Raw genomic sequence first — 12,577 nt, 5'->3', positions numbered from 1 at the left:
GGCAATAGTGTCCGAAATGGATGGTCCTGTGAACTCACGACCACTGGAGAAGCAGCAAAGGAACTCGACTCATTCCTGTCCAGCCATTCAAGAGGCAGCTGTTGGAACTGCACCTGAGTCGTGTTATGTGTCGTGAACACCAGCTAGAGCATTGGGGTGGTGGGAGAGGCATTCCATCTCTCTGGCTCTGCTGGTCAGCTGGTGGTTTTACATAGAGGTGCAAGGTGGTGCCTGGATGCAGAAAATCTCCATTGTGCTTCAAAGCGAGAATACAGTGTGTATTGCAAAATTAAAGCAATAATCTCTGGGCTGCTTTTCTGCCCAGGAGAGAAGCTGCTAACAAGGAGCAAATGCAAATAAGAACTACTGGGACCCATTTGTACAGCTATTTAGTTGTGACAAATTGTGGTTTCCTGAGTTTTTGTTGCTTTCCAGCTCAATCGCCACAAATAAAAGACTACTTCTTGCCCTGCCTGCCACCTCCAGTGCCAGCTCCGCAGATCTCTGCGAAATCACTGAATTAGACAAACAGAGACTGTCTCTGAGGCCTGAGAAAGGCCAAGAAGCTACAGCCCGTGGGTTAACTGTACCTTAGATTCCCTCTGCTCTGCTGCAGTCCATTCTCCTGCCGTTGCCTGGTCTAATTCCTCATGCAGCAGCATAGTCCATGCAGCTGATGTGCAGGCATCAGCATTGCTGTGCATCGGCTTGTGAGCTCCCTGGATTGCAAAAAGCAGGGGCGACCGGTGGCAAGGATGTAGTCCCAGGAGGGAGCAGTCTTGCAGGTGGAGCTCCATTCTGCCAGCCTGGCCCGTAATCAAGCCGCTGACTGCCAGCCTTGCTGGTAAATGAAGCTTTGCTCCCATGAGAGCTCAAAGGCAGGAAGGAGCAGCCTCGTGGTACACCTGCTGCACAGGCATTGTCACCACCAACCCTTTAAAACAGCACCACGTGTCAGGCCGTCGGGGGCTCTGGAGCGGGGAGGTCAGACGTGCACGTTAACAAGAAGGGCTGCGGTTGGGAACTGGGATTCTAAAGACCTTGGCTCTGTTCCCAGCTCTGCCACAGAGGGACCCTGGGCAAGTCCCTCCGCTGTGTTTTCTCTTGTGCGTTCAGCCTGTAATCTCGTGGGCCCTGGAGGCTGGGGACTTACGCGTAGGCATGTATAGCATCGGGCTGCCAGTTTTGGACTTGAAAGTCTGGAGCCTGGCGATGTTTTTAAGTCCCGTTGCCGGCAGAAACTGGCCTCCACTGCTGGAGAGTGGGAACAACAACAGTTACTGCAGGAGCCTGGAGAACCTCTCAGGAATGGCTCTGGCAGAGCGAGGTACCAACCACTGCCCGCCCCATCCACCCCATCCTCTCGCCAATATCCTCCCCCAGTCGCCCCTCCCCCAGGAGCCCTGCTCAGCTGGTGGAGGAGGAAAGTGATGGACAAAGCAGCTAGAGAAGGGGGTTGAGGGGGAGGAGTGGAGGGCGGAGCCTCAAGGGAAAGAGGCGGAGTGGGGCGGAGCCTCAGGGGAAGGGGTGGGAGAAGGGCTGCAGTAGGTTCTGGTGCTCAGCGTCCAGTTTTCACAGGTGAGAACATTGGACTCCCAAGTACGTCGCGTTCACGGAGAGGCCTGAGCTGGGGCTTCTAGGCCCTGCCGTAGCACTTTATAACACCTGAAGGAGAAAGACCTGTTACCTGTGAAATAGTTTTTCTGCCAATTACATTTTGCAAAACTTTTGCAGACGAGCCCTCGGCAAAAGGGAATTATGGGCCAGAAAAGGAGCTGAAATCTGGGGCTGATCTCTCTTTCCTAGGCCTGCATCTTGAAACACATACGGCCTGATTGTCGGGGGGAGGAGTGTCCCCAGCTACCAGAGTCAATGTGATGTCTCCAGAGCAGCACCCAGCATGCACTTAGGATGTTGTGCCAAGAGCGTTTGCATTCAGTGGGATTCCTGGGCCCAGGGTCTCCCAGCTGTCTGAACCTGTGTTTGACTTTTAATTCCAACTCACGCTGATGCCCCTCCAGGTATCTCTGCCTTATTCACCCAGGGGGTCAGATGGAGCTGATCCGAGATGGGTTGGCATGGAAATAGAAGTTGTGCAAATATCAGGGGCAGTTTCTAAATGAATTTTCACGGGCTGTGTTTGGGTCCCTGTGGCAGTCACTTTCCACAAATATTCTAGCAAATACCTTCCCCTGCGGGGATGTTCACAAACACAGCAGAGGCTGTAGCCAGCATACTGAAATGTTCCATAAGGCAAATGTTACAGCTGTAATCATGCATGTGACTCATTCTCACAGCGCCTCTGGCTGGGTGCTACTGGAATTAGCTCACTCCAGCCTCAGAGCCCCATCTCCTGGTGGGGTCTCACCCCCCATTACCTATCTCCATCTTCCGGCTCTAGACCCATGTCTCTCTCTTGGTCTGTGGCATGCGCTTCAGGACGCTGCTGTTCATCAGTGCCCATGACACCGTTCTTGTCCCCCTCTGTGGGTATCAGCAGTTCTGTCAGTACACCCGCCTGAGCAGCCAGATGCATCCCCAAAGTCTAGACACTTGCCTCAGGGGCATCTGCAATCTGGAACATCTGCCCTCCAGTGTGGCAAGGTGGGAACCCAGGCCCACCCACGAGTCTGGGTCCTGATCCAGGGACCTTCTGCTTGCAGCCATATCCTGCCCTCCTCCTCCTCCCCTCTGCTGCTCCCATTCCCTGGACCAGTTCCCTGTGATCCTAACGTCTTCCTAGCTCTTGTGTCAGGCTGGAGTGTCTCTCTGGCTCCCCTAACCCTGCCCAGTGCTGCTCTGTCCAAAGCACTGCTGGTTCTCTCCCCTAAGGGACCCAGCTCCTCTTCCCATTCTAGTCAGGAAGTGCCCCTCAGATCTGCAGCCATTTATAGGGTCCATCCTGGCCCTGATTGGCTGACTGCTCCTTGCCCTGATTGGCCAGGTTTGCATAGGCTTCCCCTATCTTGCTTGTAAGCCTCTCTCTGTGGGAGTGGCCTACAGCACCGCTACAATGGGCGTTCACACTTGAGCCCTGATTCAAAGAGCTACACCCCTCCATTCTGTGAATCCTGTGCAGGCTGGCCTCTGTACTCTGGAACTCTCTGGTCTGGCAACATTCTTAATCCAGCATGATTTTAGTTAGCTGGACGACCACTTACCACAGGTGCGGCCAAGTTTCCTGCAGTCCCACAGAGTGTGTTTACAGCTACCAGTCCTGGCTCTCAATGTTCTGTGCTGTTGTTTAGCTGTAATTTACTCCTAAATCACAGAATCACAGGGCTGGAAGGGACCTCAGGAGGTCATCTACTCCAGCCCCCTGCTTCAAGCAGGATCAACCCCTACTAAGTTATCCCAGCCAGGACCTTGTCCAGCCAGGACTTAAAAGCCTCAAGGGATGAACATTCTACCACCTCTCCAGGCAACGCATTCCAATGCTTCACCACCCGCCTGGTGAAGAAGTTTTTCCTAATATCTAACCTACACCTCTCCCTCTTCAACTTCTGACCATTACTCCTTGTTCTGCCATCTGACACCACTGAGAACAGTTTCTCACCCTCCTCTTTAGAGCTCCCCTGCAGGAAGTTGAAGGCTGCTGTTAAATCACCTCTAAGTCTTCTCTTCTGTAAACTAAACAAGCCCAAATTCCTCAGCCTCTCCTCATAGGTCTTGTGCTCCAGACCCTTAATCATTTTTGTTGCCCTTCACTGAACCTGCTCTAGCAAATCCACATCCTTTTTATACTGGGGGGCCCAAAACTGGACACAATATTCCAGATGTGGCCTCATCAGTGCCGAATAAAGAGGAATAACTGCTTCTCTAGATCTGCTCGAAATGCTCCTCCTAATGCACCCCAGTATGCCATTAGCCTTCTTGGCTACAAGGACACACTGTTTACTCATATCCAGCCTTTCATCCACCATAACCGCTAGGTCCCTTTCCATTGTACCGCTGCTGAGCCAGTCGGTCCCCAGCCTGTAACAATGTTTGGGATTCTTCCACCCCAGGTGCAGGACTCTACACTTCTCCATATTGAACCGCATCAGATTTCTTTTGGCCCAGTACTTCAATTTATCCAGGTCCCTCTGGATTCTCTCTCTACCCTCCAACATGTCTACCTCTCCCCCTCGTTTTGTGTCATCCACAAACTTGCCGAGGGTGCAACCCAGTCTCTCATCCAGGTCATTAATAAAGATGTTGAATAACACCAGCCCCAGAACCGAGCCTTGCAGCGCTCCGCTTGAAACAGACCGCCATCCAGATATTGAGCCATTAAATGTCTTCTAAGAGCCCAGTAAGCAATGGAGGTGTTGGTAACACTGCTAGACAATATTGACCTCCCATGGTCTAGTTAATTCTCTTGCCCGCACCAGTCAGATCCCAGGGGTGCCAGATTAGAGAGTTTTAATCTATACTATACTATACTATATTTAATAGTCAACATGAAATGAGAATGGCCTTTTCAATTTCAAATCACAGCTAAATGTTTCATCAACAAATTAATCAAAATTCTCACATTCCCGCAAACCCATTTCATGTTGGGAGAAATAGCACTTTCGTATGGACAAGTGTTCACTCAGCATGTTTTGAAGAGCTCTGACTGAAGGTGTTCAGGTACTGCATGGATGGGGTCTGTATAAAAAAGCTAGGAATGTCAAAACAACAGCACAGTGAGGTGTCGTTATCTGCCGGGGGATGCAGACGTCACTGCGTGGTAATTTAAGAGATTCACTTCGACATCCAGCAAGTGCCCTTTTGAACCAGGAGCGCCACTGATTTGCTCCATTTCCTGCGCGAGGCTGATAAAGTACGTCACGGGTGTAGATCATGAGCTCAAACTCACTTCGCTGTGACCCCCTTCTGACAACCAGTATTTTCACGTGACCTGGGAGGGGGGATTGAAGCCTGAGCCCACCTCATCTTCTGCCATAGATAGAGGGGTCAAAACCAAAGCTTAAGCCCCCATCTCCCTGGGCAGGAGGCACAAAGCGGTCTCATAAGGGCTTCAGCCCGGGGCAGGGGGCCTGTAACCTGAGCCTGTCACCCAGTGGGGAAACCCTCAGACTGGGCCTCAGCCCTGGTGATGCCACTAAAACAGTCGCAATAGGAGTTCCCGCTTTTTCCATCCAAGTGTGGAATAAATTTTGTTACATGCACCCAGGCACACGCCTCTGTGCACCACCGACAGAAACACCTTGCCAGCTGTGGGTGCACTGCTAATCAGCTGGGTGGCACCTGAATCTCTTCTGGGCGGCCACCCACTCACTCAGCTTATGGGGAACACTGACCGCCATCCACTTTAGGGAGCAGCCCCCTCCCAGTCGGAGAATCGCTGTTTTCTATAACGTAAATGGTGCCAAGCACAGTGGAACTGAAAGTGCCCATCTCCTAACAGTCAGGCTGCTTACATGGGGAGCTGAATGTGGACTTAGTCGCCTGGCTTTAGCCCCCTGAATATGAAACTTTCAGCCTTGGTGTCTGTTTATTGTGCAGATATTATTCAGCTAAAGGGAGTTCACCACACCCACCCCTTCATCTTTGATCTTCCCCAGGGGGAAACGGGAGTAGATGAGAGCTCACTAACAAGCTGTTATTGCTCACCAGCAGGGTCTACATGGACACAGGGCTAGTGCAAGCTAGATTCACATCCTAGCTTGCCACAGACTAAATATTTGTGTAGATATACACAGGTGACTGGGCCAAGTTCCCACAGGAAAGTCTGGGGGAGTGGGAGAGGAGAGGAGGAAGTGAATCCAATGCTGCAAAGTCATGTGGTAATGCCCTAACCACTGGACCGTTCTTCCTCTCATTAGTTACACGTGGGGAAACTGAGGCACAGGTTGTCACCAGTGATTTGCCCACAACTGAAGGGGGTCTGGCCTTGAACCCTGAACTCCAGACCAATCACTGGACAATGCTTCCTCCACGTAAGACGTGAGGCCAGAGAACACGTCTGTCAGTAAGAGTTAATGTCATCCCATAACCACCTACTCCTGTGTTCCTTGTTTATTGCTAACCTGCCTTGCATGTCTTTCTGTGCGCAGAGCCAGCTCTCCCAGGCGCTGAATGGATTGTCCGACAGAGCCAAGGAAGCCAAAGAATTCCTGGTGCAGCTCCGGAACATGGTGCAGCAAATCCAGGTACCTCATCAGCCCGCTAGAGAAACAACCCCCCTGCCTGCAGGTTAATACGCCAGTTGTGACTTTGTGCATCACCACCATGACTTATCCATCCTTGGCAGAAGGATAAGTGGGCCCCTTGGCACTCCTTCCCCAGCCTCCTGCCCTGCTGGGCTAGCTCACCCACTTGCTCCCTCTCTCAGGCTGTCAGGAATCCCTCCTGAGAACCAGCCAGGAGCCGCTGCTACTGGATAATTATCACACCCAGTCTTCCACCTTGTTGCCCATAGAGCAACGCTGACCCTCAGCCTGTCCTAGCTTCGGCAAAGCATGATGGGTGCAATTCCAGAGTCGTCTTCTCTCCCATGGTCTCGCAGCTGGCGGGGGTGTCCATGAGCTAATTATGGGAGAAACAAAGTAAAGGGCTCTTCTTCTGAGCCCTGCCCAGTAAAAGAGGGAGTTCAGACATGCTGGTGCCATCTTTGGAATTACTGCCACAGTCACACCACTGTGTGTGTAAAACCAGGCCGTTTGGGGCTGGAGTCGACCCCCTCACGCAGTAATCTCGACTGAAATTGACAGGATCTCCCTCTCAGCCTGGGGTGATTCACTGGGCGAGAGGCGCTCGGCTCCAGCCCTTCTGAAGCAGGGCCCCAGCTGGAGAGAGAGCTGCATCTCTCTCTTCAGCGGCAGGCACGGGGCCAGCTGTCCCATGCTCAAGGCCTGGGGATGGCGGGAATGTGGATTCCTGAGGGACCCCCTCCACCTGCCTGTGATGTGTCAGAGACTAAAACGCGCCCCCTTCGAGGTGAATGTTTAACAAGACAGCAGTGGCTTAAAATAGGACTGCGTAAAGTGCTGCTCTTTCACACGAGCAGCTTGTTCGGCTGTTGGCTCAGGCCTCTGGAAGGGTGACCCACTTGCTGTCTTCCCCAAGGCACTCTCAGCTGATCCATCAACCTCTCCACTGCTGCCAAATTCAAGTGCCTGCTCCCTGCCCCTCCCAGCCAAGCCCTTGTATCCTCCCTCCCTCCTGCCCCTGTGGAAATGAGCTTCTCTCCAGGGGAGCCTGACGGGTGGCAGCAATGGACAACTCCAGGCATGGACATCACGTGTAATTACTGAGGTAGCTGTGAGCCTGATCCTTTAGTTGGGGCCTGATTCAGCCACTCTTAGTTACGCTGAGTTGTGCCATGCTCTGGAAGCTGCTGCCCTGAACCCCTCAGAGGAAAGTAATGCCAGCATGAGAGTAGCCCCATTCAATTCAAGGAAGACTCGGCTAAGCAAAGCACGGAAGCAATGTGTCCTCGGCTCTAAGGCCGTGAGCTCTCCCAGTGACGACTGCAGGGCTGCTTTCCGGGGGAGGGGCCATCGTTTCGTTCGGTGTTTGTGCAGCACCAAGCCCAATCCTGGGTGCTGCAGCAATACACATAATAATTAATGATAACTGAGGCCATTGAACTGAGTGACATGTCTCACCAGAGTAAGAGCTGCCCCACCAGCCCCCAGCCCTACTTACCCAACACTGTCACTCTAGCCGTGCCCGAATAGTTGTGGTTTCTTGAAGCAAAGGAAACTACAGGCCAGTCAGCTTAACTTCAGTGCCAGGAAAGATAATGGAGCAGGTAATTAAAGAAATCATCTGCAAGCACTGGGAAGGTGGGAAGGTGATGGGGAACAGCCAGCATGGATTTGTAAAGAACAATCATGTCAAACTAATCTGATAGCTTTCTTTGGTAGGATAACGAGCTTTGTGCTTTCTTTGGTAGGATAATGAGCTTTGTGGATAGGGGAGAAGCAGTAGATGTGGTATACCTAGACTTTAGTAAAGTATTTGATACGGTCTCGCATGATATTCTTATAAAAAAAACTAGACAAATACAATTTAGATGAGGCTACTATAAGGTGCGTGCATAAATGGCTGGATAACCGTACCCAGAGAGTATTTCTTAATGGTTCTCAATCCTGCTGGAAAAGTATAACAAGTGGGGTTCCGCAGGGGTCTGTGTTAGGACCGGTTCTGTTCAATATCTTCATCAATGATTTAGATATTGGCATAGAAAGTACGCTTATTAAGTTTGCAGATGATACCAAGCTGGAAGGGGTTGCATCTGCTTCAGAGGATAAGGTCATAATTCAAAATGATCTGGATAAATTGGAGAAATGGGCTGAGGTAAACAGGATGAAGTTTAATAAGGTTTAATAAGCAAAGTGCTCCACTTGGGAAGGAGCAATCAGTTTCACACATACAGAATGGGGAGAGACTGTCTAGGAAAGACTAGAGCAGAAAGGGTTCTGGAGGTTATAGTGGACCACAAGCTGAATATGAGTCAACAGTGTGATGCTGTTGCAAAAAAACCAAACATGATTCTGGGATGCATTAATAGGTGTGTTGTGAACAAGACACGAGAAACGAAGGGTCCTGTGGCACCTTATAGACTAACAGAAAAGTTTAGTCCTGGTTGTTAGTCTATAAGGTGCCACAGGACCCTTCGTTGCTCTACAGATCCAGACTAACACGGCTACCCCTCTGATACAAGACACGAGAAGTCATTCTTCCGCTCTACTCTGTGCTGGTTAGGCCTCAGCTAGAGTATTGTGTCCAGTTCTGGGCCCTGCAGTTCAAGAAAGCTATGGAGAAATTAGAGAGGGTCCAGAAAAGAGCGACAAGAATGATTAAAAGTCTAGAGAACATGACCTGTGAAGAAAGGCTGAAAGAACTGGGCTTGTTTAGTTTGGAAAAGAGAAGATTGAGGGGAGACATAATAGCGGTTTTCAGGTATCTATAAGGAGGAGGGAGAAAACTTGTTCTTCTTGGCCTCTGAAGATAGAACAAGAGGCAATGGACTTAAACTGCAGCAAGGGAGGTTTAGGTTGAACATTAGGAAAAAGTTCCTAACTGTCAGGGTGGTCAAACAGTGGAATAAATTGCCAAGGGAGGTTGTGGAATCTCCATCGCTGGAGATATTTAAGAATAGGTTAGATAGATGTCTATCAGGGGTGGTTTAGATAGTACTTGGTCCTGTCATGAGGGCAGGGGGCTGGACTCGATGGCCTCTCGAGGTCCCTTCCAGTCCTAGTGTTCTATGATTCTATGAAATGTGCCATTGACAAAATTTGATGTTATCGGCTGGGCTAGTTGCGAATATCTTAACCCCATTTCATGCAGCCATTTGAGAGAAATCTGCTGGATGCAGGGACAGGATCGTGCCTTCACTCAGCACGGAGATTCAGCTCAGTGTTGTGGGTGGTTATTGCTTGGTCTGATAATTCCTGAAATCCAGGCTCACAGCCCTGAGATGACTGAATTAACATAATATCCCAAAACAGTCATAGCATTGTTCTAGTCCAGCTAATGTCCCCCAAGTGAATACACCTTCTGACAGCTTGGTGACCTCCTCACAGTGAGGACAAAATTAGACTCCGATTAGAATAACGTTCATGGCAAACCGATTTAATTGGTAATCTTTTGGGCTGAGGCACATTAGCCCTAAGGCAGTAAATTGTGTTTGCTGCATAGGTTGCATGTGGTTACCTGCTTGACTTTTCTCGTCTGTCTTTCCAGCTCTTGGTGAGCACTGAGAGGTTCACAGATGGCTTATTCATGCCTTCACAGTTCTGTATTGTGTTCTGCCGCCCTCCTTCTTCCAGTGCCACTAGTCCAACTACTTCCCATGGGCCTGCGTGCCTGAGTAAAATTTCATCCCTGCACAGGGCCTGGCAGGATTGGGCTGTGGATAGACTCTGTGAGACACAGAGCGACTACAGGGCTTCGGAGCTATTACCTGTAATTAGTGCAGGAAACTCTGGATACGTGGCACAAAGTCTTTGTTTCTCTAGTCGGAAGCAAGAAGAGTTCAGCTAAGTTGTGTGACCTTCAAACAGTGGGACAGATGTCTCCCTCCTTGCTAAAATCCAGCTGGGTTTGTTTTTTTTCAGTTGCTCCTGTATTTGCCCGCAGCAGCTAGTCTAACCACTCAAACACACCCATTCTCCTAACTGTTATTCCTCCCCAAGACAACCCCTTCAGGCTTCCCCCACTCCTGGTTCCCTCCCTTTAACCCACACACACCACCTGACCAGCCAGTCTGTTGCTGGAAAACCACCCACCCTTTCCCAGATGTGGCGTCCCCCGTCTCACCACCTGAGAGCCAGCTCCTAGCCCAGCTCTCTGACCAGTGAGAGGCTGAAGGGGCGGGTGTGGAGGTGCAAGGGGCCAATGGGAGCTTCCAGCAATACGGAGTCAGAGTAGTTCTCATGTGGTTGGCCCGTCCACCTCCACGTCCACACAACCCCTTGCTGAACCCCAGGCCAGCCCCCCTTTCATCTCACCTCCCATGGACATAGAGAGCCCACTTGCCAGGCATCACCCTCCTGGCAACAGACACCCTAAGGGCAGACAGGACTGGAAGGGAAGTGCTCAGAGCCAGACTGACCCACCTGAGGAGCGGCTTGGTCCCCACTGTGATCCCTGCTGCTTCCCTAGGGGGTGCTCCCAGAGTCGGTTTTGCTCAGCACAGGGAGGGTTCCCAGTAGCCCCCAGATGTTTGATTAACATCATGTCATTTGTGTCAGAGTAGCACAAATTAATACAGAGCCTAAAACAGTCCCCAGAGTCAGACGTGACTGAAGTTAGCGGGAGCTTTGTCTGAGTGAGGGTGGCCCGATGTGGCCCCAGGTGTCTCACAGACAAGAGCCCCGCCTGTTCTTGGGGTAATGGCGATGGTTGAATAAAGCCGTTCCTCCCATCGCCCACCTGGGGCCCGTGCCCTCCTGCTCCCCCGCTGGGTGGCTTGCAGCAGGCGCAGGTGGCATTCGCAAGTCTGAGATGTGCTTTGTCCCGCAGGAGAACAGCGTGGAGTTCGAAGCTTGCCTGGTTGCCCAGTGTGACGCCCTCATCGACGCGCTCAACAGACGGAAAGCCCAGCTGCTGTCCCGAGTCAACAAGGAGCACGAGCACAAACTGAAGGTCAGTTCACGGCTTTCTGATCCCCAGTGCTGCTTGTTCACCGGTCGGCGTTCTAGCCCAGCCCTTGAGTGGAATCAGTGACCCTTCCTGATTACAGTAGTTCACTCTTCTCTTCTCGCTCTTCACATCTTTTCTTAAGCAGCTTTCTGTCACAGCTGCTGGAACAATGCACCAACTTTACCCACTTGTCACCGGTGAGGCTTAAAATTACAGCAGGCCAGCTAGCCGTGTGGTAGGACAACAGCCATCAGCTCTAGGCCTCCGGTAGGACAACAGCCATCAGTCCCCAGCAGCTTGTGAGATCAGCCCCTGAATTAACCTTGTGCAAAGGGAGCAGACACAGGAATGCATCAGGAAGAGGGCGGTGATTGTGTTTGTTCTGCAGGGCACCCCCGTTGTCTTAGCGGTATCAGGTCAGACATGATAGCTGGGCGCTCGGGTTCTCCGGAGAGGGGTGCCAGAGGAAACCCCTGGCAGACAACACAGGAGAGAGCAGCGTCTGCTCCTCTCTGCTACCTTGTGGCCGCCCAGGGGAGTCCAGGGTCTGGGTTAAATGGAGACTATCAGGTAGATGTGATTTGACAGGTTTGTGCTAGCATGGTATCCGCTGGCTGGTGTAAGCATCCATCAGCAGAACAGCCGTGCAAGCCCAGGGCCATACCACTAAAGTGGGTCACCCAGAGCCTGGGGTGCTGGGAAGACACAACCATGTCACGCTGAGCTTGCCAGGACCAGTATCTGAATAGGTTTCACTTGTTCGGCTGAAACCTGCTTGCAGAGTTTTCATGTCTCCTCTCCTGCTCCACCAGCATTCGGTGAACAGCACAGCATTAAGCTGTCCAAGTGGCATTGACTCTGCTTTAGACCCTTTCCAGGATGGACCTTACCAGGTTTTCCCACCTCCAGAAGGAAAATGGAAGGAACTTGAAGAAATTGTCATTAGTCTCATGTTTGCCCTCAAAACAGAGAAACCTGATTCTCTAGCTTAGGGCTTCTCAAACATTTTCATTTCATGAGTCCTCAGCAGGGAAGCTGTTGGGTGGACCAATGTCTCACTCTGGTGGTTCTCAACCGTTCCAGACAATGGTAGCCCTTTCCAGAGTCTGATTTGTCTTGCAGACCCCCAAGTTTCACCTCTCTTAAAAACTACCTGCTTACAAAAGCAACCTAAAAGGTACCTGTGTCCCAGTGCCCTAGTACGGAAAAATTACTGATTTTCTCATTTCCACTGCATACATATAAAATAAATCAGTTGGAACACAAACGTTATACGTATGTTTCAATGTGGAGCATATAGAGCAGTAGAAACGATTGTCTGTGTGAAATTTGAGTTTGTATTGACTTTGCTAGAGCTTTGTGTAGACTCTTGTAAAACCGAGCAAATCTCTTGGTAAGTTCCTGCCCCGGAAGAGCTCTGGTTGTGGACCGCTGCCCCGCCCCATTTCACAGATGGCTTCCCTTCTCATTCATGTAGGAAGAACAGCCAGTC

General features: G+C 51.0%; 1 protein-coding gene across 1 annotated transcript in view; it reads left to right on the top strand.

Moving 5' to 3' along the window:
- Positions 1-12,577, top strand: part of TRIM9 (tripartite motif containing 9) — a 129,245-nt gene that overhangs the window by 58,273 nt on the left and 58,395 nt on the right. Inside the window, exons 2-3 of the mRNA XM_074998515.1 lie at positions 6,045-6,140; positions 10,966-11,088. Coding sequence (XP_074854616.1) covers positions 6,045-6,140; positions 10,966-11,088 — 219 coding nt within the window. The remainder of the gene's footprint in view (positions 1-6,044; positions 6,141-10,965; positions 11,089-12,577) is intronic.

The sequence above is a fragment of the Carettochelys insculpta genome, chromosome 6 (genome assembly GCF_033958435.1).
Source record: "Carettochelys insculpta isolate YL-2023 chromosome 6, ASM3395843v1, whole genome shotgun sequence".
Lineage (NCBI taxonomy): Eukaryota > Metazoa > Chordata > Testudines > Carettochelyidae > Carettochelys > Carettochelys insculpta.
This window is presented reverse-complemented; position numbering and strand designations above follow the sequence as displayed.